Genomic DNA, 22,177 nt, shown 5'->3' on the forward strand with positions numbered 1-22,177 from the left:
TACATGAAAATACATTGATAATGCCTACCGAATTACGAAGCTAAAGGAACGATATGCCTCAACAGTGATTTGGTCTTTTTTTAAAATGTCCCATAGCAACACTTTTCCCACATCTTTAATATGTTTCATAACAATAAAAATAAATACAATCTAATATGTTTAACATATAATCTAACATATAATCAGATTGTGCTCAATGAGTTAATACATTAATATGCAATATATATATATATATTTGTATAGAATATGAACTCACTCATATCTTTCTTTATAGTATTTATATAGTTACTGTATACTATACTCTCTTTTCCACAATAAACTCTTTAACTGATTGACTTCCATTATCACCATGATATGAATGTGCAAAGATGAGAAAATGTGCAAAATTAATATCAACTGAGAAACTACCTCAGCCATACCTTAGAAAGACACTGAAATGATTGGACAGCCAACATTCATAACCCACTGGCAAAAAGAGCTCAAACGAATACACACGGGCATCATGAATGTTTGCTTTGATACTTTTCCTCAGATGTAGACCGCTTGGACAAAGTAATATGATGTTATCGGCATGGGAACCATGCTGGTCTGCAACTGAGGCCGCCTGTCGATCATCTCCACATGTGGGCTGGCTCAAAAACTCAGAGTACGCAGAGTAATTTCACTGTTTACAATCCTAACAAAATCTGTTTCCCTCCCCAGCAGGGTTTGAAGTACTCAGAGCTCAAATGTAAGGCAAGACCTGAAGGTTTCGTTCCAAAACCTAGTGAGCTGCTGGACTGCCTACATGGGCAGCATCCCAATTGTTATGGGATGCAACACAAATTGACTCGATTTGCAATTGATTTCAATCAAACGAGTTTAACGTTAGCATGTTGCTAAGCTAACGGCGTGATACTTTAATAAGTAAAAAATACACAGAGCTCACAAATGCTGGGTAAAATAATATAAGCTACTTATCAAATGAAATATTTCATTATAATAGACATTTCTCTTGCCTAGACCAGATTTTGATATTAGCATTTTGCTAAGGCAAAGTCTCTTTAAAGGACTCTCTAAGAAGTATAAAAATACACAGAACTCGCAAATGTTGGGTAAAATAATAGATTTTAAAGTTATGAACGTTACTGAATGAAATTCATCAAACTTTATAACTGACATTTCTCTTGCCCTGTCTAGACTTTGACGTTAGCATTTTGCAAAGTTAACGGCATGACACTCTAATAAGTATAAAAATACACAGAACGCACAAATGTTGAGCTAAATAATTCTTTTAAAGCTTTTATAAACATTTATAACTTTATAATGGACGTTTCTCTTGCCTCGTTCACCATGCGTGTGGGTTTGCCTTCTCTGAAGAATTATAATTTGGTGAAAATCTCGAAAGAGAAATAATTATGTTGGGTACCTTTTCCGGGAGGCTCACTAGATTGTGGAACAGAGCACGTTTCTACTTGATAATCCGTCTTGAATAATTGGGAGAACAGGACAGCGGCAAAAAAGAAAAAAAGAAGAACGCCACTTCAGAGTTTTTTGCCAGGGCTAGTTTGTGGTATTGTGGCAGAGCCCAGAAATGATTTTTAGCACCAGAGGAAGTCCGGAGACACGAAGATGACCCATTTGAAGGAAGCACTTTGAGAGACATGGAACTGAATGGGAGTGATTTTCACATTAGCAACAGTCAGCACTAAGTCTTGAAGGTTCACAGCTCTCAGCATGCAAATTGAGAGTCTGAATACGGGGCAACTTTGTCTATTTTTCTAAACAGTCTGGACATGACGTTTAGGGTGTGTTTTTTCATTGTGAATCATAGGAGAGAGTATTTAACTGTATTTTCTGCATGTCAGCAGTGAAATTTAAATTGTGGATTTCTCCTGCCAATACAAGCAGGGATGATTGCTAGTATTTCTTCATATGTAACAGACCAGCCGTACTTGAGTTTGAAGATTTTGGTTTGGGTTTTGTGTAAAGCAGTTTCTCAGCCATCGAGCTGCGTTGGGATTTGTGAGGTTGTTTATGTGGTACATCGGGAAGTTAACCAGGACTGGGGTTTTGGAATGGTCTTTCTCAACTGTGGTAGCTGACAACAGCAGCCTGTTTCTGAGAAAGTCTCTGCAGTTCTTCCCTGATGGCCTTGATGAGAGAGGCAGAGGAGTGAGGGGGTGGAGAACGCTCCTCGGGGGCAATGTACCCCGCGCTCGAGGCTTCCAGGTGGGCCTGGGGTGTTGTGGGATCCTGCAGGGACGTCCTGGGCATCTGGAATACAGGTGATGAAGAGTATTCTGGGAATGTCAGTATCTGAGAGAAACAGAGAGGAAGAGAGGAGTAATGAATAAAATACCAACAATTCAGGAAAATAATAAACATACAGATTATGCTTAAACACAAACTTAAATTCAATGAAATATATATATATATATATAAAATAAAAATATTTACATATATTTATATTTTACATAATTTAAGTTAAAATATATTCTCTGAGAATAGGGGAGAGAAAAATGAATAAACTACCAACAAACATACAGATTAAACATACACAAACTTAAATTAAATATACATTATATAGAAATATATACATTTTATTTTAAATACATTTTAAATAAATTACATTTAAATATTTTATATTTAAAATTAAGTAAATTATTAAAATAAATATTTTGAATGATCTTGATTTAAAAATTAAACCAATTAAATGATGTAAGGCTATTATTACTTGCCCGTTCACACTTTTGCCATTGATTTTTATTGTATGCAGCTAAACTGCAGTGCTTTGGAAATACAATAGCACAGTTTTGGGATTTTATAACATCCCATATTGAATGGCATAATATTATATTTACTAGTACAATTCTGAAAAATTTATGATGAATGTGCATGTTTGATTTACAGCCTCTCGGTTGGATCCTGGCCTAGAGATCTCCTCATCTGAGCGGTACTGTGTCCAGCTTGATCCTGAGGGTCCAGATACACTACGGCCAACTCCAGGATACATTCCAATCCGACTTGACAAGCCCACTTGTGTCAGCTGATGCAACTGTGCACCTACACACACACAACATATAGCAATTATCATAGCACATAAAGCACATGTTAAATTTAACTAATATGACCTTTACCTGTGCTTCCTCCCACTGGTCGTGGCCGAGAAGATGAAGGCATCTCTTCTCCATACTGTCCCCTGCTGGAGTATCCAGGATCTGACTGCATCTCTGCTGATGCCAGATACTCAGAGCCTTGCGCCTGCCTGTCAAAACTAAACAAATAATCTGCCAAGTAAATATTAAATCTAAACAAGATCAATATTTATACACTAGTAGACAGATTAGTAAGTTTGTTTTTCCTGTACTCAAACTTGTTATTCGCTCTGATAACACACCGTCCTAAATGCTGGATGAAATCCAATACAGCCCCTTTCACACAGAGATTCCGGAAAATACACGGATAAAGCGACCCGGGATTTGACCCGGGTTCTTTTGATTTTGGTTCATTCACACTGCCAGTGATTTTCCGGAATCAGAGAGTGCGTTCACACACAACCCGTAAAGACACGTGACATCGATGTGACATGTAATGTCTCAGCAGCGTGTATAGTTTGCTTATGAGCTGCGATTTCTCTCTGGAGAAACCACGCTTGTGCATTTCTTTCTCTGATTCGATCATAAACTAGCGCATTACGTACCGTTTCACTAGCCTGCTTTCACTTCACTTCAGCGTCATCATTACGACACGGCATTGGTTACGGCTTTTGTTCACACAGCGCGCGTTCCGGGACTGATCCCGGCAATGTTACTAGGTCCCCAACCCGGCATCGATCCCGGCATCAATCCCGGGTCGTGTTTGGGTTCACACAGAAGGCACTCTGGCAATTTCCCGGCAATTTCCCGGGATCAACGCGCTGTGTGAAAGGGGCTTACTTGTTTCTTACTAATTTTGGGGTGCTGATTCCAACAAATAGTGCCTGTTTTGCTCTAGCACATCACACTGTATCATAAAATATTATGTGCATTTCATAAAATATCATTTTAAATATATACGTTTTAAATATTTAAAAATATTTTTTTAATTATTTAAAAATATATATATATTTTGTGAGAATCAGGGAGAAATAAATAATTAATAAAATACCAACAATTCAAGAAATCCAATACTTGTTTCTCACTAATTTGGGGGGCTGATTCCAAAAACACTAAATATGATGTGCGTTTAGTAGCAGTTTTGCTTTCGACAACCATTTGTAAAATCAAGTAGTCTTGAGCAAAGATGACCCAGATGTTGTTTACTAAATCTGAGGGTGGTTTACTACATCCACAGGAATTTTTTATTTTGTTATCATTTATTTTAAAGTTCTTTGACATTAAATGGATTATTTAAAAAAAAAAAAAAAATTCCATTTCTTTTGAGGATTGTAAGTTTTTAACAGGATCAAATTAGGTAATACTAGGCCTTTTTTGCAGATCAGCACAATTGTTTTCAAGATGCAGGGTTGTGTTCCCAGTTTAACAAGGAACATAATCCTTCTTTATCATGTTTACATATCAAATTGCTTCCTCCTGACTGTTCTTGTTAGCTTATTCCATAAAACCTCCCAGAATCCTCCTCACCTCTGCAGTAAACCCTGTACCGATGTGGGAGACATTCCTAACTCAGCATACCTCTACAGAGCAGAGAGAGAAGAGATATTTCACATGAAATGTCACATTAGTTGCATTCAACTTTTATCATTCAAATATCCACAGTCACTCACCGTAGAGAAAGGACTGTGTGCAGGGGCTGCTGGGTAAGAAGAGGAGCCCCATTGGCGTGAGGGGCGTGAGGACGGGCTGGAGGGTTGACCGGGGCTGATTCCTCCAACGCCAGTGACCGCAGTAATGCCAGTGAACGTTAGAGGAGCGGGGCTTCCTTGAGAAGAGGGTGAGACGAGAGCAAAAGCATCATCCAATAACGAGTGCATCTGCTGCCGAGCTTCTTCTATGGTTGGCTGAGGGGGGGCGTAGGTGGGCGGAGCAGGGGCGGGGCCAGATGGTGGTGATCCAGGGTCCAAAAACACCTCATCAGTAGGAGAAGGGCTTTCTGCATCTGGGAGCTGATCTGCATCTGACTACAGGAAGAGAATCGGTGAGTCTGCGTGTTTTAGTTCAGTGAAATCACATATATGCATATATGCGTGTGTCCTACCACATAGGCTACGTTGTTGACCCCGGGGTACTTCCTGTACGTGGCATCTCCGTCATTAATGAGGCGATCTTTGTCTCTGAGACTTCCGCTTCCACTCAAATTTGGTCTCTGTTTGTGCCTGGGAGAGCGTTTTCCTCTGGAACTGCAATTCCCAAACAAATTGCATTCACTTTCCTTGGTAGCAAACTGGGAAAGTACAAGACCAGTGAGATTTATTTCCACTGACCTTTTGCGTGGCTCTCCGCGCGATGAAGACGTGTGTTCCTCAGGATGCAGGATCTTGTGTATCTGCTCCTGAGCTTGTTGATACACTCGCTGCTGCTCGGAGCTGTCGGCGAACGCTGCCATGATGTCCTCCATGGAGGGAAACTCATAGTGGCCCTTTCTCTTGGCACGCAGGCGGATCTTATTGCGATGGTGTTCAATCTCAGATTTATGCCTTAAGGCCACTTGGATCTGCGTCAGTTGGAAGAATGGGAATAAGTTATGAATGTTTTCTTAAAGATGACATAATTTTCAAATCATACATAATTTATTGATGAATATTTTGGGAAATGTTGGATTATGCAAGTGTGAGGTGCATGCATTTATGTATGTGAAGAGGAGTTTGCTTACCTCACTGTTGACATTTGCTCCGTCATGCATCTTGTCCGTCAGGTTGGGACTCAGGGCTTGGTTATGTGGATAGGAGGGAGGGCTTGGCATGGGCTGCATGGCAATAAGCTGTATCTTATTGGACACTCTGCGTGTTCCATCTGATGAACCTCGAGACAGGCGGTCCACATGCTCAAATATGGACGACGAGGACAACTGCTCATCCACACCACTTCCAGGCTGAGTACCTGAACATCAAGGCCAGATGTCAAAGGTCACGCATTTTTAACTAACAATATACAAATGCAACTTGACTATGGGTAAAGAAACTTACCATGTTTGTTTTTTGCTTTTGAAACGCAGGAATAAATGGAGAGAAAGAGGTTTAATTTCATTCATTTTATTTGATATGTAATTTAATTTAGCTTTTCACATTACAAATCATTCCAAAGCAACTTTATATTTTACTTTTATTTATTAATTAATTTATCGAAAGAATTATTATAATTTATTGTAACAATATTATTTACGAACGATGTAAATGGCTCTCTTTATCAATGGACCATTTAATCATTGGTTCACCCGATTCGTTAAAAACGGGGATTCGTTCAGAAACGTGTGTGTGTGTGTGTGTGTTTGTGTCATTTGGTACCATGCTTGTTCTTGCGATGTTGGGGTTTGCTGTCACTTGGCGTCACAGCAGGTCTGGTGCTCTCCTCAGCTGATTCTCTACCGCTGGATGCTTCACTTCCTAACGAATCTCCATCAGATGGAGACAATCTGACAAAAACACCATTTGTGTGATTAAAAACTCATATAAACCAGCGTTGTTATTGTGAAGATTCGAAATTATGCCTAAATGAAATAAATTTACGTTGAAGCAATAAAAATTGCTAACTGTACATAAATAAAAACTAAAACTGAAATAAAAATAAATAAAACCTAAATAGTAATATAAAAAAGAGAAAAGCACATAAAAATGACAAATTAAACATTAAAATGAAAATTGAAAATATAAATACAAATAATACTGAAATACCACTGATACAAACAGAACCTGTTCACACGCAATCCATATCACATGGCACAGGCACATGATCAACAGTTCCTTACCGGCCTCTTCTCCGTGCTGCACGTGATGCTTTTGTAGATGAGCTCTTCGATTTAGGAGTGTTCAATTCTCCGCCCTCAGAGGGCGTGGCCTCTTTAACAGGCGGCGGTAAAGAAGCGGGTTCTTGGATTACCATGATGTCATCCTTACTGTGTTGCCCCAGGTGTAGCTTAGCAAAATCAAAACCTTTAACGCTGGGAGGCTGCAACTAAAATCACAAACACACATGAATGGACAGTAAATATGATACAACATGCTAAATTCACTGTTGCAAAGTAGCTCATTTTTCCGTAAAAGCTCTTGACATGGGTGAGCAATAATGAGCACAGTCACGAACCTCCTTCACATGTAGTGTTTATGAGTGGGCAACACATTCATACACTCACACACTCAGAGACCCAGACCTTCTGTCTCTGCTGGATGGTGCTCATGGCGTCTGGTTGAAACTCCAGCTTCTCAGAGCGGCACAGTTTCCAGTAAAGGATGATGATGATGAGGATGACCACCAGCACTGGGACCACAACTCCTACGATCAGCCAAATGTTACTGGACTGAGTCTCAGAGGGCGGAAGGGCCAGCTTCTCCACCGCTGAAACAGAGTAATGTGATATTTGGCACCAAAAAGATCCCATTTGCTAATTTAAATAGTGTCTTTAATGGGCCATGACTTGAGAAATACAATTTTCCTTGAGCTTTTGACATATAAGTGGTCTTTGTAACATTAAAACATCCTGCAATTTTCATGGTAAAAACGTCCTCTTCATTACAAAAATGATTTAACCAAGCTCCAAAAATAGTTATATTTTACAGCCAAATACATTTTCATATAGTTTCACATCATTGCACCATAGGCCCCGCCCACGGGCGTTCAGTCGCTTAAAGGCACGTCAAAAGCAAATAGAACCCATTATAAAATTACTGACGCGGTCTACACTGGATACACAGTATACAGATGTGCGTTCAGTTTCTGACATACTACACGCGTTGTCTGCTGACAACAGGACAAACAGAAGCGTAAAGGAACGTTCACTTTGACGCGTCCTGTTTAAACAGCTCGTTTGCATCTCTGTACGGAAGGGTTGAGGCATCAGGAACAAGTGGATGGCTCATTTTTAATCACGTCCTGAGTCGCATCGGAGGATTATATGTTTGTTCGGAGCATTTGACTGCAGACACAGTGTAATGGAAAGTTCGAAAAGAAAATCTTGTTCAAATCTTTAAATCTTTTTTAAATCTCGGTTTTATATGGATGTTTTTAAAACACTTACTCATGCGCAATAGTGAGGGGCCGTTAATACTTTTCCCTATACAATGACGTTAGCCAATCATAACTGTGGTCATTTACTGACAAGAAGAGCCTGCCTTAAAAAAATGTTTTGTGAGCAAAAACTTCATTATCAATATTAGTGAACCTCAAGGAACATATTAAAATAATTTAAAAAGCCATGTCAGGACCCCTTTAAAGCCAATTCCAAGTCGATACAGTTTTGACTCACGTGTGGCCAAAACTCCATGTACTCTGTAGCCCAGTACGATGGCAGCTCTCTGCAGGTTCAGTCTGTTGAGCATGACTGCAGTGGCCTGGGCTGGCAGTCTCTCTCCTGACCCCGCTTCCACAAAATACACCAGCTCCAACGGGTAGTCTGGGCCATCCAGACGGGACGCTCGAACGATCTGAGGCACACCAGGGTTCATGCTTATGTCATGTGTGGGAAGGATAGAAAAAGTGCGTACACTTTTGTATGTGTGTTTGTATGTACCTGCACACTGTTGTTGCCAATACTAGTAGCTCTTCTCCATCGTCGATTGCTAACCCCAATCCCAAGTCCCTCTCCGACCAGCAGTGCTAACCGCCTCTCCATTTTGGCCTGGAACGTCCTTTCATTCACACGCTGGTCCAACACACCCAGTAAAACTAAAGCAAATGCACATAAAAAAGAAAATGTTAATATTTTTGTTTCCTTCACATCTGACTAGTCTAAATATGCCTGCCTTTTAGTTTAATAAAAATGTATAGGTGCTATTATTTAAGAATGAATCGCTACTTTTTCAAAAATGAATCGCTGCTTTTTCGAAAGTGAATCGATACTTTTTCAAAGGTGAATCGATACTTTTCCAAAAAGAATCGCTACTTTTTTCGAAAAGAATAATGTAACAAATGTATTTGTTCAGACTATCCATCAGACTAACGGTTCAAGAGATATTCGATTAACAAACAGACAGACAGACAGACGTTCCTGTAATTTATAGATAGATGGGTATAAGTCCTTTTTTACTAAAATGTATAGATCAGATGAACACAAAAACAGTGTTCATCTAGACACTATTAAGTAAATGTCCATTAATTTGTCCATTATATTGTTATTATTATTTTTAAATATACATATTGGCTGTTATCTTGTACAGAATGGACCAGCATCAATCCTGTATGCTACCCAAAAATCTACACATAAAATCTATTTTATATGTAACAATCTATATTTTACCTAAATATAAATTAATATTATATAATTATAATGATGAACTTCCAATATTGGTCTTCATCTCAAAATCAGTTTGTTTGAAATTTCTAATACACCCACATACCTGTTTTCACCCAGGATGTGCGTAAAAGGTGGGACACATTCAGTTCAGGATAATTAAAAGCTGGAAGACAAAAATTGAGATGATAAATAAAAAAGGTTCATAATAAATTAAGACAAAGAGCCTGTGTGTGTATATGTCAACTCACGTTCAGCGATCTGCAGGGTAGGAAAACCAAGATAGAAGCTGAACTCCACAGTGCTGAGCTGCCTCATGTGGCCACTCACGTCTGATCCCGTTAGGAAGCCTTGGGAGTCACGCACAGCAAAGGTGATGTCCACCGGAGCCTTCTGCTGCCGCTGACCCTTAGGAATGCTACTAGTGATATTCACAATCTAGACAAAACAATGATACAGCATTATCAATACAATTTAAAGAAAAGCAAAACACAGAATTAAACTTTTTTTGTTGACAAGCTGTTCATGGAAGAACAGTAAAGTGTTCATGTAAGAGTTCAAATTCATGTAAAGTGCTAAAAATGTGTTTTATTTTGAATTTGTCTCTGCAAGTGGTTCTAAAGGATTTACGTACGTGAACTGTGAAATTTCCATTTTCTTGCGAGCGCTTGCGTACTTCCGCATACGCCATGAGTAGCCCCTTCTCCACACGCTCGCTGAAGCTACACAGACGCACGTCCACATGACTCGGCACAAACTGCAGCACTGCAAGAAAAATAAACTAATATAACACTCATTCTCAAAATATAAATACAATATTTATATTATACTTCTATATTCTATAATACAATTATTTTATATTACATAATATTAAAATATTAGTTTTTTATAATTAAAAAAATTATAAAAAATTGTTTTATAATTTATTTTAGAATCATTGCTCAGAAACAATGTTAAATAAAAATAAATGAAATAATTAAGTAACTTTTTTGTTTCCTTTTTTGAGTTAACCACACGTGAGCATGCCATTCTCTGGTTATATTGGTTGTATGTTGGTGTCTCTCTCACCTGTGTGGACCTGATGTTTGTAATCGGGCACTGCATATATGGTTGTGACGGATAGAATGGTAGAATAAGAAGTGCTGTGTGCTGATTGGCGGAGAGTATTGATGACGGACATAGCAGTGTACACTAACGGACCGGAGACTGCCCGGAAGATGAAATTGGGCGGGGCTTTGAGGACCTGGATTGATAGCACAGATTGATATCAGTGATCCTAAAGATAAAATGCTGATGTGTGATCTGTTGTGATCTTATTCACTGACCTGTAGCTCAACTGAACGGTTGAACTCTCGTCGAAGAATCTCCCGCACATGAGCTTTGGCAAACGCCACGGATGACCCACTTGGCATTCCTGCAAGAGTCACACAAGAAGGTCATAAGAGATGAAAAAAAGATATACCTGTATATAAAGTGAAATAATAGGATTACACAAATAAATGAAAACAATTTTTTTGGCCATCACAACATACTAAAATAATGTAACACTGTTAAATATAATCTTAAGTCTTAAATGTAAATTATTACAGATTTTAAAGATTAACTAAATGTGAAAACAGAGGAAATTAGTGTGCACAATAATGATAAATTATATATAAGGTATACAAATAAATAGGATAAAAATAAAGAAATAATTAATAATACTGGTAATAAATATTGGTAATGCAAAACAAATGAATTAAAACAAAAATGAATTGAAAATGACATTTAACAGTGTTAAATTTAAATGATAAATTAGTGTGATTAACAAAATGCTAAAATAGAGAAAATTTTAATCAGCCAGTAATTGATATATTACCGACATATTGTGCATCCCTAATTTCCCAAAATTTAAATATCTTGTTGTCTTACCCACTCTGACTAGGTACATGTCCGGTTTGGTGATGTTGCAAATGTACTGTCGGGGTGCGATGGACAGAGGAATTCTGGGAGTTGTAGGCGGTGGGCTTTTGGTGGAGCTCATGGTAGTCGTGGTTTTAGTTGTAGTTGTAGTTCTGATGGGGGTTTTGATGGTTGTACGGGGTTTCGTAGCAGGGGGCTTCAGCGTGACGGCTTGTATTACTGGACCCTCAAAGGTGCCGGGTGGAGGCAGGGCAGTTGGCACTGACGGTCGGGTTTTGCCCCCATAGGACGTGGGTATGGAAGGAACACCCTTCTTTGGGGCTTCAGGAGGTCGTTGGGTCTCGGTGGTTGATGGGATGGGAGGCTTAGGTTTTTGGGGTGGAGTTGGGGTCACTGATGGAATGGGCTGAGGGGCTGTCAGGTCAATATGATCAGGGACTTTTCCCAAAGTTGCAGTGGTAGTGTGGGGGGTTCCTACAGTGTGCGTTGGGGTAATGTGAGGGTGCGTCCTATTCCTCGCAATACTAGCGTTCTCTTTGGCTTGCAACGTGTTGTAGTATTCCAAACTGTTCATGTCGGGAAGCAGCATTTCAGTTGGCTCAATGGGAAAAAGCTCCGCCCAATCGAAATCCAAATCATCGTCCATATCGCTTGTGTGGGCAGAGTCAGGAGCCAATGGAAGGCGGGGATCAGTAGGATGGGCCGTCCTTAAGTTATGCCCGTATTTTACGGTCGCGCTGGGCTGGAGGTCTCTGGACGAGAGGGGCAGGATGGGACGAGAGGGGAAAGCTGTGTTGTAGCTGACTGTGGCGTCATCGTCAGCATCATACGGATCGTATCCATGGGTAGGAAGGGTGGTGACGAGAGAAAACTCCTCCCCTTCGGATCCCATGAACGTAAGAGTTTCCAGGTAGTCTCCGGATCCCCAGTCCACCTCCGCAGAGTGGGCGGGATACAGGTCTTCGGGCGGTACCAGGGTCGGGGGAGCTGGCGTAGGCGGTCTGTTGCCATGGAGAGGAGGCATCTGGCTGGGCGTTAGAAGGTCTGGGGGCCGTAACAGCAAGTGGATGCCCTGGGCCCCGTCGCCTAGGTTACCCGACCCTTCGGAGCCAAGGGACGGGGTAGGATCTATACTGGAGGCACTGTCGTGGTGACCAGGGGACGAGGGATGTTTGGCACCTGGTGGCGTGTGAGCTGGACGCCTGGTTCTTTCTGAACGCTGAGGAGATGAAGATGATGATGATGAAGATAAGGCAGGAGGTGAATGTGGTCTTGTTGGAAGTTGATTGAGACTCCTTTTAGACATGTTCGATGGGAGCTCCACTTAGGAAAGATAAAAGAAAACGAAAAGTTTGACTGTGCTGCAGGATGGCACAAAACCAAACAACAAGAAATTCAATATTTGCAAACAGCAGAAGGACTGAGTGTAAATACACATCTAAATCGTTCATAACACACAGTTCAGGAAGAGCCCAGATTGTACCCAAGAAACAGTCATTTTTCACAACTTCTCTATGCAAACTAGATCTGTGGATGATAATTGAAGTGAATTTAAGATCTCAATCAATCAATCAAAATCTACATACATATGAATAGGTTACATGAGCAAAATAAAAGGCTTCTGAAAGCTATTTTAACAAATATTGGGTCATTTTCATTCATTTCATTTCATTTATTCGGTTTGGTCATTTACAGATCATTCAATCAATCAAATCATTCGAAACATAAACACTATAGATGACCAGGTGCAGGCAGAAGCTAAAGCTTATTGTGCCTGCCCTTAACTTTAGAATCATAAATGCAACTCATTAATGACACCATCTGTTCATAAAATTAACATTAACACATTAGTGGACCATTGTCCACACCAGAAGCAAGCCTATTTAATTAATTTTCATTTTATTAAATATTTTTCCAATGTTAATCTCTTGTAAATTTTTTTAAACTGAAAAATAGACGTGGCTTGTTTTAACTCATTACAGCAACTATTCCACAATTTAACTCCTTTATTTGTTAAACAGTGTTCTCTTAATGTAGAATGTACTTGTGGTTGGTTAAATATACATAGTCCTCTGAGATTATATTTACTTTCTCGCTGGTTAAATAATAATTGAAAGCATTTAGGAGTTTTATTATGTTTGACTTGGTAAATAAACTTTACCGTGTACAAATCAACTCAAGTCATAAAACTTCAAAATTTTTGATTGATGAAACAGTAAATTACTTGGTGAATTGTAAGGTGCATAGTTAATTAATCTGATAACCTTCTTTTGTAATAGGAAAATTGGATTGGTTCTAGTTTTGTATGTATTTCCCCATATTTCAATACCATACGTTAAGTATGGTGTGACAAGTGAACTATAAAGTAAATGTAATGCATTTTTGTTCAAAATACATTGCAACTTTTACAAAATTGCAATCGTTTTTGATACTTTCTTCTGAACGTTAAAAATATGCGGTTTCCATGTCATTTTACAATCAATAATTACTCCAAGAAATTTTATATGATTTACTCTTTCTAATTCATTTTGATTAATAGTAATCCTGATCTCATTATTTATCTCTTTATTACTAAATACCATAAATTTCGTTTTATTTAAATTTAGTGACAATTTATTCAAATCAAACCAATTCTTTAGTTTATATAATTCTTTCTCTACCACCAACACAAGCTCTGTAGGATTTGGGCCAGAACAATAAATTGTTGTATCACCTGCGAAAAGAATAAAATTTAAAACATCCGACACTTTACAAATATCGTTTATATATAACAAAAATAACTTGGGGCCTAAAACAGAGCCTTGCGGAACGCCACAATTAATTCTCTGAAAGCAGGACGCAACTCCATTTAAATTCATATTATATTGATTCATAACATATTGAAAACGGTTTGTTAAATAATTTTCTAACCAAGAATATGCATTTCCCCTAAATCCATATTTTTCCAATTTATATAATAATAATATTCTATGATCGATGGTATCAAAAGCTTTCTGTAAATCCAAAAAAAATTAATTTTTTATCTACTGATTGTGATATATTTTCTACCATTTTCTGAAAACTGGGCTATTTGTGTGCCCATGACCCATGACTTAAAGCTCTATTTAGTATAATGCAATAATAATAATGATAATAATATAATATTCTACTACTAATAACAATAACAAATAAAACACTTTTATATTAATATTTCAGCATATTTCAGCGAGTGACATCAAGTCTTTTTGATCACGTGGTTCAAACAGAAGTATATTTTATTATTAGTGCTGTCAAATCTAACGTAAAAGTTTGTAAATGTAATATACTGTATATATACCTACATACATACACATACATACATACTTATCTCACATACACAACTTACTCAATTATCATTTTATTCCAGACTTACTGTATGGGGTTAAAAGGATGTTTAGAATTATGTTGAAGGTTAATAATGCTTAATATATTACATAAATATACTTTATAGACAGTAACAGTCAGTAACAAACAGTGTTGTAGTTTTTAACTACAACTTTTAGTTTATAGTTTTTAGCTTTTAGTCTATTAAAAATACCTTTTCAATAATTGAGATAAAACTAAAATAAAATTATATAAATATAAAACTTAAACTAAAAAAAAAGAAAATTAGAAAACTGAAATAAAGACATAATAAATAAAACCTAAACTACAATTAAAATGAATCAACCATTTCAAACCCCATAATCTGAATATTGAGAGGCACAGACCGCCGCCATCTGGTGGCCACTGTCCATGCAGCTTGTGGATCGGATTTCTTGAAAGTGCACAAAACAATAATTTCCATTTTCATGAAAATCATGATCCAATTATGGTTTAGCATGGACTGAAATAACAACAGCTAAACTAAAACTCATACCATAAGTCTTACTATCGCAGTAAATGTGAAACCGTTGACTCTTAAAATGACTGTTCTTTATTTCAACGAGCCATATGGTACCGAGGCTGCCTATGAGAGCTGGCCTTTTATTAATGTGACTGTGATTCATCGGCATTGTGGGCCACTGAGGGTAGAACAGAGGGTTTGTGGGTAATGAGGCTGATTGAACAGCACAGTGTGGGGGAGCAGGGGAGTACAGGACAGCTGAGTGACATTAGTAGGCCAGTGTGTCATACTAGCATACGTCACGTACAGTAGCAAAGATGGACCTTTAACTGAAATTGAATGTCAAACTGAATTCGAATGGCTTCAAACTTCATGGTGGTACCAGACAGTGCCAGACATAGACATGCCTTGTCATGTTTCCTCAGGCCAAATATCGCTGTTCATCTTGTTAAAAAACACTTGTCAAAAATAGCAATCCATCTGTTTAGTGAGTCATAATAACACTAAACTAACACAAAAATTCTGGACCTGTGTGCCAACCATCAGACAGCAAATGTTGCTATATTTTATATAGCTATAGTTTATAACAATATAAGAAGTAAAGTGTGAACCAAACTGTCGTCTACTTCAGCAAGAATCTGGGTGATCGTTTAGGGACAATGACACTGAGAAAATGTCTAATGAAAAGACACAATCAGGAGCTAAAATAGAAAAAAAATATTATTTTAGCCAGACCTATATTATGACTTTATGTAGCCCCTCCCCTATTCAGCACTGCTCTCCTTGTGTTCTGTCTTCCGGTTTGTATTTCCACAGCATGAAGGTAAGATCTTACGGATTTATGAATGAACCGCTCGTTTTAAAAGACGTTTGTTTTGACATCCGCTTCAAACATTACAATGCTCATGATCACTTTCCTTAAAGGAACACTCCGACTTTTTGGGACTTTAGCCTATTCACCTTATCCACCTTAAACAAAGTCACATGAGACAGACATATTTTAACCGTATAAATACTGGGAACTATATTCTCTGAAGGCGAAGCACTGCTACTTGGGTGGAGTGATAACCGCAGCACCTGAGACGCGCTCTCTGCTCCTCACCACGGCGCGTCTCAGGTGCTGCGGTTTTCACTCCGCCCAAGTAGGAGTGTTCCTTTAAAGCTGCAGTAGGGAGTTTTGAGAAAACGTTGACTTAGCCTGAAAATTTGAACAAGCACAACTTACAGGTCCCACCCCCTTGCTCTCTGCTGCGCTACAGCCCTCCCTCCACAGCTCGTCCTTCACAGCGGAGCCCGTCGTGAACGCGCAGGCTAGTAAACAGGGCCACCGATGATGACGGATAAAAAGTTATACGGCACATTCACTAATAGGGACTAAACGTCAATAATATGCTTTACATTGACTATGGCCTGCCCATACTTTGACTACAAACTTGGTCCTCAAATCATTATGTATTTTGCAATAGCCTACATGTAACTTTATAACGTTGCACTCTTTCTATAAGTTATAAATAGCTAGTAAGATAACGTTAATATAACGGTAACTAACGTTACAGTATGTAATTATTCTAGCGATATATAATGCTAGATAAGGTGTGCTAGTACATTATTTCAGCAACATGACAAGCCAGTGAATTAGCAGGTTTCAATTGTTGCTTAGCAGAGTGTGTGACATTTTATCTACAAGTCAATGGGCTCTGTGTAATTCTTTCTTTTTCGCTTGTTTATCGTCATCAGTCTTTTTCCTTTTACCTCTTTGTTTTATGAGCAGATGTCACTCGAGAATTGGCAGTTTAGGTTGTTTCTCCGTCATAAGCACAGCTGCAGCACGCCGGCAATCTTGAGTTTGAACGACGGCTCGCGCTGTGCAAGAGAGGGGTGTGATCAGCGCGTACACGAGCGTGACTGACACTGCTAAGACACTCCTCTCGGCTCTTATTGGTTGTTTCTGACCGGGAGCGTGTATTTCTTGCAAATGGCAATAGGACCACTGGGAGGAGCCAGAGGAGCTTGATTTTTACACAGATTATCTGTCTCATATTCTACTGTCAGGACATAATGACAGTTTTAGCAAATACATTTTTTCAAAAGTTACCTACAGCAGCTTTAACTCTACAATAAGTAAATCCACTTCACCAGCTATAATTAGAAGATTATATTTATATAATATAGAAATATACAGATCTACCGCATACATGGAAGTCAAAGACAATATTCGAATTCTTCACTACAGTAAAAATCTACACTTTTACATCGAAACATAAGGAAAATATAAGAACGTGTATAATTAGACAATATTCAAGAATGTTAGCATCCAAACGACATTGGACCCCTTTGACTGTCATTATACGGACAATTAAAACACAGAGTCATTCCTCAAAATATTTTCTTTCACTGAAGAAAGAAACTTTAACATAAGGGTGAGGAAATGATGACTGAATTTTAAATTTTGGGTAATTTGTCCCTTTTAAATCTGGTCATGTACATCACCCGGTCAATGAAGGCTCTAATGTATGCGTGTTGAAACTCCAGGATGAGCCACTCTGGGGAACGACATACGAAATAACTCTAGTAATTAACTTCAGACTCAGTTAACTGTCAGAGCATCCCCGGCGGAGAACACAACTTCACACAGGGGGAAAGAGAGACCCCGTCTCACACACACACACACACACACACACACACACACACACACACACACACACACACATCCTATGAATGGCTCTGTGGCGTGGTCAGGCGAGGTGTTTCCATGGTGATGCTGCGTGTTGCATGTGTGTGTTGCAGGAGTATGTCACACGACGACCGCTTCATCAGTATGCTACAGAAGCAGCGGAAAGAGCACACAGGCATTTCTCACACCGACAGAATGAGCCCACGCGCACACGTACACACGTACACTGATTCCACTGACACAGATTCCCAGGCATAAAGGAGAAAACAGAGGAGAAACTGCATCTATGAATAGCAGCACACTATTACGGACCGAAGTCCACTTAGCTTTGATGTTACTAAATCCAATCATCAATGCCGACCATCAGATACCGCAGAGCCACAGAGAGAAAGATTGTGTGTGAGAAAGAGAGAGAGACTCCACTCCACACGCAAGATCAATGGCTTTAATGGGGGGCCTGTTGCACCACAGGACACACTTCCATCACAGCTGTGGGCTTGCCGGGGTGCGTGACTCCTAATAAACCCCCATCCTTTACAGTATTTGATGAAGTGAGTGAGCAAACGTGCATTAGAAAGTTTCGTCTTCCCTTTCAGAGAGTGATGAGACGCTCATCCATCTGTCTGGGTTTATGTGTGTGTGTGTGTATCTTACAGTGATGTGTAACCAGTGTGAACAAATAATGAGCCTGCTGTCGGCCAAAAGCAACAACAGCACATCTCCAGTTACTGAGTGACTGTCTTAAAAATAAAGGTTCCAAAAGCTGGCTTTTGCAGCAATGCCATTTGGGTTTGAAAGAACCTTTCAGTGAATGATTCTTAAAAGAACCATTTTATTCTTAGTGTAAAGAACATTTCAATAATCTGAAGCAGGGTTTTCCAAAAAGGAGTTTGTGAAAGAACTGCAGGGGGATCGTGAATTGATGAAAAACTATTAATAAACTATTGAATGTAAAATTAAAATAAATAAATGGGGCTGCAAGATAATCACAATATACGTAGCTTAGTGCAATTATCAAATCAAAGGCTGCATTTTAATTAAATAACTATATAGTCTTATTAAATAACTCTCTAAGTCACATTTCATTATTATAATTATCTAATAATTATTAGTACAATTGTAATTTACAACAGTAATATGTTTGTATTTATTTAGTTAAAATACTACTATTGCTACCACTAACAGTAATAATAATATTATTATTATTATGATGATGATTATCAACATGCAAATGTGTCATTAAAATATTTCAATATTAACCAGTAGTCTATAGTCTATTTTAGGGGGTAAATATTTGACTTCTAAGTTCTAACTGGGGTTTGGCTGACAAAAAAGTTTGGGAACTTTTCCCACTTTAAAGAACCTTTTGATCAATTGAAAGTTCCTACACTCTTAAAAATGAAGGTGGAGAAAACAATGAACCAACAAACATTTCAGTGAATAGTTCTTAAAATAACCTTTTTTTTTATTTTTATCTTAATGTGAAGAACATTTTAATGATCGAAAGAACATTTTTCCACTATAAAGAACCTTTTGTGGAATGGAAAAATTCCATTGAAGTTAAAGGTTCTTCATGGAACTATCAATAACAATAAAGAACTTTTATCTTGAAGAGTAACCAAAAAAAAAAAGAAACTCCAACTAAGCCGACCATTTCTGATCTGTATCCTCAGCACATAATTTCAAGGAAATATCAATCGAAGAAGTCACTGTGTGGGCAGATATGCACTTCCTTCGAACTGTCTCACACACAATTCAATACAATTCACTGTGAATCCCATTCATTCTGCACCTCTACAGCAACAGACGTCATTCACACAAAGAGAGCATCACTCGCACATACGCCCACCGTCTCTCTGACGTTCTGTGATAGAAAAGACTCGCTATTTATGATATTGACTCACAATAGGTTCACAGAAACCAAATGAAATGTAACATGTAATGTAAATGTAACATGCTAAAGCCAAACTTTTAATGCCTAAGATGAGATACCTGCCACAGGTGAGCTGGACGTCGGCATGAAGCCCACCAGCATCACGGTCGCGAGCAGAAGCGCACAACATCCGAGCAGACGCCGGGAGCTCCTCAGAACCATCCTTGAACTGGAGCTCTCCATTTTTGCTTGTTTCTTATTCAAGAAAGGCCATCTGACCCTGATAAAATGTCCCCCGGATAGCCACAGGTCTTCCCGCTTGGTATCCTTCCTCTATACATTGCTGTGAGAAGGGAAAACACATAATCTGTTAGAGAGTAAAGCTGAATCTCACATTAGTTCAGAGCTCATAATAAGATGAATTGGAAGCATCATCATCATCCTCCCCACATCAATCAATCAGTTTTTAGTTTCCATTCTTGGCAAATAGTATCAGTCTGCTATACTGTATATATAATATCTTGTTGTTTATTGTATATTTTGAAGATGTGTCTTCTGAGAAAAAGAACTTTCAGAAGAGATCTGAAATGTGTCCAGTTGGTCAAGATGCCAAAGTCTGCAATCAGTTGATAATGAACTATTTCTGTTTTCAAATAGTGAGTACATATGTGTACATCTAATTTTTTCACAATTATATTGTATTAGCATCAAATGTTTCATCTTTTTAAATCTTAGTAAAATATCTAAACATATTGGAAAAATGTCATTAAAAGCAAAATATCTATCTATCATGCATCATCCGTATTATAATTTTCATTTACTTCAATGCCATGCAAACCTATAATGCCATTAAGTGAATATACACCGGCATATATACGGTGCCGCGCGCACCGATGATCTGTAACCTACATTCCCACAGTATATTCAGAATATTCCCACAGAATATACTGTGGGAATGTAGGTTACAGATCATCGGTGCGCGCGGCCCGATGCTCCCGTGAGGTTAATATCACGCGCATCATGTCAGACAGGTATGGAGATAACGGGCATGATCTGAAGCAGATAAAAAGCGGTACAGATAGAAAAGGGCGGGTGTGGGAACAGACGAAGCGCATGCACAGGGTCAAAGATGGAAAAACGGCATCTTCAGACGCTGGGATCTCCCCAACCCCTATATATCATATGTTACATACATATTTTTGGTATTTTTCAATGGGATGTTGACATGCAAAGATACAGAGGGTGAATGGTGCCGTATATCGTAGACGTTTTCGTTACCTGTCATGTTGAAATGCACCTCGCGCGGATGCGGCTCACTCGCGCGCCCCTTTACACACACCCGATATCAAGATGACAGAACGGCCATAAATAGAGAATATCGATGCAGGGAATCAAATCAGATGAATCATATCATATATTTATGCTGACAGCTCCTCGTATAGACGGTATCCAGTTCGTTGCTCGTGCGTGGTTCATTTCCCGGTATCCGGTGTAGTGCAGAAGCGGTTATAAAGGTCTCGCTCTTCCCACGAACGGCCCATTACCCAAGATCCCATCGCTTCCACTCACGCTGGACAAATTGCACCGCTTAAATAAATACGCGAGCCGCTTCTAAAATATATTGTTGGCAGCCCATGTCCATTTCTTCGGCATAAAACACTCCACACAGGAGAATTACGCCTTATCGATATCTGCGGCGCTTGGCAAAGACCCGCCCCTTCTATTTATTCATACGAAACGTACAGAATGAACGAGTCTCTGTCATTGGCTGTCAGCAGGATCCCTTAGCAACCCTCACACGCTCATCTTATTTTAATTTTATAGTCTTGTTCATTTACACTAGGGCCTGGACGTATGTTTAAGAGAGTATTGTAATTATTTGTATTTGTAATAGTTCAGTTACTTTTAGAAAGGTAAATGTTTTGAATTAATTTCGTTTTAGTCATTTTCTAGGCGCAATCGGTAACAAAACCGATTTGTTTTCGGTTTCAGTTGAAACATTTTTTTTCTCGATGTCCCCGTCCGATACATTGTTTGAAAACAAATTAAAAAGTTAATATAATTTATTTCCCTTATGTAGATTAACCATAGTTTAACTAGCTTAGAGTAACTAATTATATATTTAACCATGCTATTTGTAGCTAAACCATGCTATACATTATATGATTACGACCATTTTATTATAGTAACAACATGGTAATTTGGTAAAGTAAGCTGTAATAAGGCTACGTAGCTTTTTCTTTGGCTCTCCTTGGGGTTTTTGAATCATTTGAGAACCAGCAAGGTCAAATTAATGTTAATTTCATTTAAAACCCCTGGTGCTACACACCAGTGGGCCTGCAAGATTGCGATTATCTGGAAAACCTTGTATTCAAATGAGTGACAAAATAGGAAAAACAGGGAGAATTTATTGAAGTATGGTTTGAAAAAAGTGCAAGTTTGTACCTCATGAGCTGATCCATATCATCCCACAAAGGTACCACATTCACTGAAGGCACACCAGACAAACCCATGGCTTGAA

General features: G+C 38.6%; 1 protein-coding gene across 3 annotated transcripts; it reads right to left on the bottom strand.

Annotated features, from left to right (window-relative positions):
* Window positions 1–830: 830 nt before the first annotated feature.
* Window positions 831–21,466, bottom strand: si:dkeyp-27e10.3 (UPF0606 protein KIAA1549). Of its 3 annotated transcripts, XM_056233434.1 has the most exons (23): window positions 20,935–21,466; window positions 20,605–20,709; window positions 19,776–19,999; window positions 11,275–12,588; window positions 10,689–10,777; window positions 10,432–10,606; window positions 9,998–10,128; window positions 9,615–9,801; window positions 9,470–9,529; window positions 8,644–8,798; window positions 8,380–8,557; window positions 7,270–7,472; window positions 6,886–7,091; window positions 6,425–6,552; window positions 6,107–6,121; window positions 5,794–6,020; window positions 5,405–5,634; window positions 5,179–5,320; window positions 4,748–5,101; window positions 4,605–4,657; window positions 3,120–3,256; window positions 2,891–3,045; window positions 831–2,298 (listed from the first exon to the last, which is right to left on the bottom strand). In XM_056233434.1, exons 3-23 carry the CDS (start codon window positions 19,897–19,899, stop codon window positions 2,068–2,070), a joined length of 4,494 nt encoding a protein of 1,497 aa, XP_056089409.1. In that variant the 5' UTR covers window positions 19,900–19,999; window positions 20,605–20,709; window positions 20,935–21,466; the 3' UTR covers window positions 831–2,067. The 3 variants fall into 3 exon arrangements, with proteins under 3 accessions (XP_056089409.1, XP_056089408.1, XP_056089410.1); XM_056233433.1 differs by lacking the exon at window positions 20,605–20,709; XM_056233435.1 differs by lacking the exon at window positions 20,605–20,709 and having other exon boundaries at window positions 7,288–7,472; window positions 20,935–21,465.
* Window positions 21,467–22,177: the final 711 nt, after the last annotated feature.

This window comes from Rhinichthys klamathensis, unplaced genomic scaffold, assembly GCF_029890125.1.
Source record: "Rhinichthys klamathensis goyatoka isolate OS25496 unplaced genomic scaffold, OSU_Roscu_1.1 h1tg000370l_1, whole genome shotgun sequence".
Lineage (NCBI taxonomy): Eukaryota > Metazoa > Chordata > Actinopteri > Cypriniformes > Leuciscidae > Rhinichthys > Rhinichthys klamathensis.